Genomic DNA, 4,479 nt, shown 5'->3' on the forward strand with positions numbered 1-4,479 from the left:
TGCTTACAGCCAATCTCATTGTAAGACGGATCTTTAAAGCGAGATTGTGGACCAAGCTTTACGCACATGTAAAAGTCAGTGCTGCGGCATTAAACCAGTTACCTTACGTCATACTGATAACGTACTTGGTATCATATGTAACTGAACTAGACAGTTTCATATTTTGTGCAGAGACTTCTCTCTCGTTTTCTATTCCATCTTACAGCATTACTTTCCTTGGCATAAAATAATAAGATTGTTACTATAAATACTTTCAAGCGACATAAAAAAAATGCCTCTGCAAATAACACGAAAATTAGCTTCAAAATGGTGAGTGTTTCTGTATTTTCGACAATTATTTAGAAGAGATACTTTACTCCTGATTTTGATGAAATTAGTCTCATTCGATGCGTCTTTGCATGAAACGAAAGAATTTATAGAAAAAAGTGTCGCTCTGTCCTGCGAACCGAGATATTAAGCGTTAAAAGTTGACGATTATTGAGGTTACGAAACTTATATCGACCTAACGTATCGAATTGCGCGTGTGCTGGGCTCGTAAGATCACACATGCATGCTCTGTGACTCCATGCGCATGAATTTGATATATAAATCTTCGCCTTATAAAGTTTTCGGCCCGATCAGGACGACCGGGTTTGCACTACCTGGGTTGAAGTAGGTAGAGTGTGAAACGTCGACTGATAGCAAAGCATTTTCCAACCCAAGTTGGTGCAAACCCGATCTGGTCAAAAATGCTATTATTAAATTAACAAAAATCTAAGATATATATATATATATATATAATAGATTTCGAAAAGATTAGACAGATTCCTATAAAGGTGAGCTGTATCATGTATCACAAATAAATATATGTAGCAGCTACTAATAAAAATTCATTCATATTCTTTTTTTCTAATCACAATATAGTGTAATGTCTAATTCTTCAGTGTTTTATGTTAATTAGAAATTAATTTAATAGCCAGGAGAAAGAGCAGAGCTCCTCTCCCCTCTTGTATCCATATTACGTATTGAGGAGGTTTTACCTTCAGCACTTGCATTACAGGGGCAGAGCGATACTTCACTCTGCAATTTCGTTTTATGTAAAAACGCGATTGACACTAATTTCATTAAAACCAGAGGTAAGGCACCTCATCAGAGATGAGGCATCTCGCTTAAATAAATACTCTAAATTTAAATAACTGCATAGAATAAACATAATAACAAGGTTTCATTTTTTAATATTTTTACACATACGCACATGCACACATAAAAAAAAAAAAGAGATACTTATTTTATTTTGATACAAGTATGTGTATCTTTTGTGCATTAGGTATCAAATATTTTATTCAAGTCATCAAATAATTCTTTTAGGACTCCAACTACAATGGTGGCTTATGGAACTAGCGCATGGTTAGCACTGTTGTACTTCACGGACTGGAAAGCAGTGGTAGGATATATTCCATTCTATGGCAGCAAGTTTCAAGAACAAGAATAGATTGCAAGATCACTCAATAAAATCATGTAACAGTTTTATTGGAACGATAGAGTTCTATTGTACCATGCTATATTTATATGTAATCTGTTTATTTGAAATATAAGATATTAATAAAAAAAAATTATGTAAAATTAATAAGACGTACATCATGAGCTCGAGTTGAATTTTTCCTCTACTCTAAGCCTTTTTTCTTACGCTGCTCATAAATAAAATTCGCAAATTTCTCAGCTTTTGCTGCCTTCCGCTGTCTGAACCATGGTAGTATGAACGTTCTGCGTAAAATAGAATTCTAATTGTATATCCTTATTTAATACTTCATAAAAATAGAGCAAAATGTATACTTACGTGAAACCTACTGCAGAAATAGCACCGCTGATCACCACAAGCCCCAACCGGCTAAACTTATTAACTAGCAGACTTTTGCTTCTCGTTATCAGACTATAAAATTTATTACAATTTGTTATACTATTTTAAGAAAAATATCATTCATAAAATCTTTGCCCATAATCAAAATTGTTTTTAAAATAAGCAATGATAGTTTTTCAAAGATTAAAAAATTACAAATGATAAAAATCCTTGAAATATATTTTAATGTTTGTTCTTTTCCTCATTAAACATGCAAACTTTTTGTTAGAAAATATTACTATTGATAGTATGAATATTATATCAATAACATAGTACTAAGAATTATTATAATACATATAGATAATAGTAAATATATGATAAGTTATATATATATAGGATATATGCATTATACACACATAATCTATATAACGTTACATTATATAATCGCGAAATATTTAATTAATATATAACCAGCGTACAGGTTATGATCGTATCATTAGATACGATTTGCCAATTACCTCATTTAATTGTAATTCTGTTTCACATTCTTTTATATGTTCCTTTATTAGAGAATTCCAATTGTAAATACCGGTTCCTAGTCCAACAACTAATACAATAAAAAATTGATCTTTGCGTAATCCCAAAGGTATTCTCATGGCGGAAGTATAAAGCCCATTCTACATTGGTCGTACGTAGGCGTCGTTGGTCACAAATTTGTTGCAACAGCCAATCCGATATGTCAATTAGAAGTCTCAATTCTCGGACGCATTTTCGTCATGTTCTGCGCATAGACTGAAATCCGCCATCTTCACGCATGCGTGTGCTCATAAGCACACCTTTAATACAGGAGAGACCCGTGGAGACCTCTAGTTGAAGATGAATTTTTTATTCCCAAATTACGGCTAAAATACTGGATGGATCGCGTTTTAATTATGATATTCGTAATTAGGAAAGGCTCGTACAGAGCTATTTTTTTTTTGTAAAAAGAGAAAAAAATTTGTTTTGATATCTCACTCGATGTGTGCTATGGTGCAGTTGAGGTGTACATTATTTTATTAATAAAAATTTTCAAGAAACAATTTGCGAAATCTGTCTCTGTACGAGCCTTCCCAGCAATATAACAAGGAAATCCCAACAGGTATTATAAAGAAATAATGTTTCTTCGAGGAGAAAAATGAGCATAACTGACCTAGCTCTGCACTTATAAATATATACCTTTATACTGAAATCGTGGCTAAAATATAACATGAATCGTGTTTTAATTATGATATTCGTAATCAGAAAAAGCTCCTGAAGGCTCGTACAGAGTTATTTTCTTGTAAAAAAGGCATTATAAAAATGATCCAGAGCTTCAAGGTCCTACCACGTGAGGTCTCCAAAGTCAATTCGGAAGGCCAGGAGTATGTCTCTTTAAGAACAAAAGGTTGTTTTTAAATCACCTTGTATAATATAAACTATAACAGATAATGCTTTGTTTTTCAAAATGTATATCGCCCGACGCATTTACTAAATAAATAACAACATAAAACTTTATATAATTAAAAATTTTAATTATAGCAGAAAATTTGTTCAATATATGCTATAGTATATTTGCGCGCGCGCGCGCGTACGTGTGTAATTCAAATTAAAAAACAATTGTTTTTAATTAAAGCAGAAAATATATATTGTGTTAGGGAAGACATACATACTACATATACTAAAATACATGCACATATCATTGTCAAGCGCGTAAAAATGTTTCATACTTTTAATTTATTTTAAGCTAGAGTGGGAGGGGAAGGGTCAAATAAAATTCCAACAGAGCATTTGTAGGAAAACGATAAGCAAACATTTGCAAAATGAAAATTTTAGATTTTTTAATATTGAGAGGCTAGTGTAAAGTTAAGCCCTCTAAAATTGATCTTTCTGTAACTTTTAAACTAGGGTTGAGGAGGCAAATGATGGACGCAAATTGTTTGCAAAAAGAAACTTTTCAATATTGGGAGGCTATAACTTCACATAGATATAATGTAGAGAGTGAGCGAGCGATGAATCGTACAATCATAATTCTGTAATGACGAGTGTAATAAATTATATAATCTTGAATTCATATCATAAAAATCAGTATCATATTTCAAGAAACCGCGCAAGCATTGTGAGTATTATGAGTAACGAGCTTCTTTTACATGCAAATCCATTAGTTTTTATAAGTTGGAAGAGTCGATTGAGTGTCTTGATATATGTATATACATGCACATACGAAAAATATCATCTTTGTATTCTTATTGAAAGACTTCCTATTTCAATTCAAGATAAAACAATTGATTAATGAGGCAAAATATAGAAATAAAAATATTTTCATATACATATACTATATTTACATATTATATCACAAATTTTGAGTGATGTCGCCAAGGTCAAATCATGATGGTAACATCAAATTTTTTTTAAAATAAAAATTACTTTTTATTGGACATTATTATAGCAGACAGATAGAGAACTTTTCAAAACATTATAATAAAGTATTTTTTTAATAAATACTTTTTAGTTATAAAACCTGAAACTTATAGTATCGCTGGCATTAACATCATTCAAGTAATGTACTACAGGGAGCGAGTACCCAATCAGGTGTGGATGGGTGTGTGAAAACTGCTGATATGCGATATGATCTATTGTCTTCTCTC

The 4,479-nt window shown here is 31.7% G+C and overlaps 1 protein-coding gene across 1 annotated transcript; it reads left to right on the forward strand.

The window, feature by feature from the left end:
* Positions 1-57: 57 nt before the first annotated feature.
* On the forward strand, positions 58-1,604 carry UQCR-6.4 (Ubiquinol-cytochrome c reductase 6.4 kDa subunit). The gene is made up of 2 exons (XM_018549267.1): positions 58-309; positions 1,348-1,604. Exons 1-2 carry the CDS (start codon positions 272-274, stop codon positions 1,469-1,471), a joined length of 162 nt encoding a protein of 53 aa, XP_018404769.1. The 5' UTR covers positions 58-271; the 3' UTR covers positions 1,472-1,604.
* The last annotated feature ends 2,875 nt before the right edge of the window (positions 1,605-4,479 follow it).

This window comes from Cyphomyrmex costatus, unplaced genomic scaffold (assembly GCF_001594065.2).
Source record: "Cyphomyrmex costatus isolate MS0001 unplaced genomic scaffold, Ccosl1.0 scaffold8, whole genome shotgun sequence".
In the NCBI taxonomy this organism is placed as follows: Eukaryota; Metazoa; Arthropoda; class Insecta; order Hymenoptera; family Formicidae; genus Cyphomyrmex; species Cyphomyrmex costatus.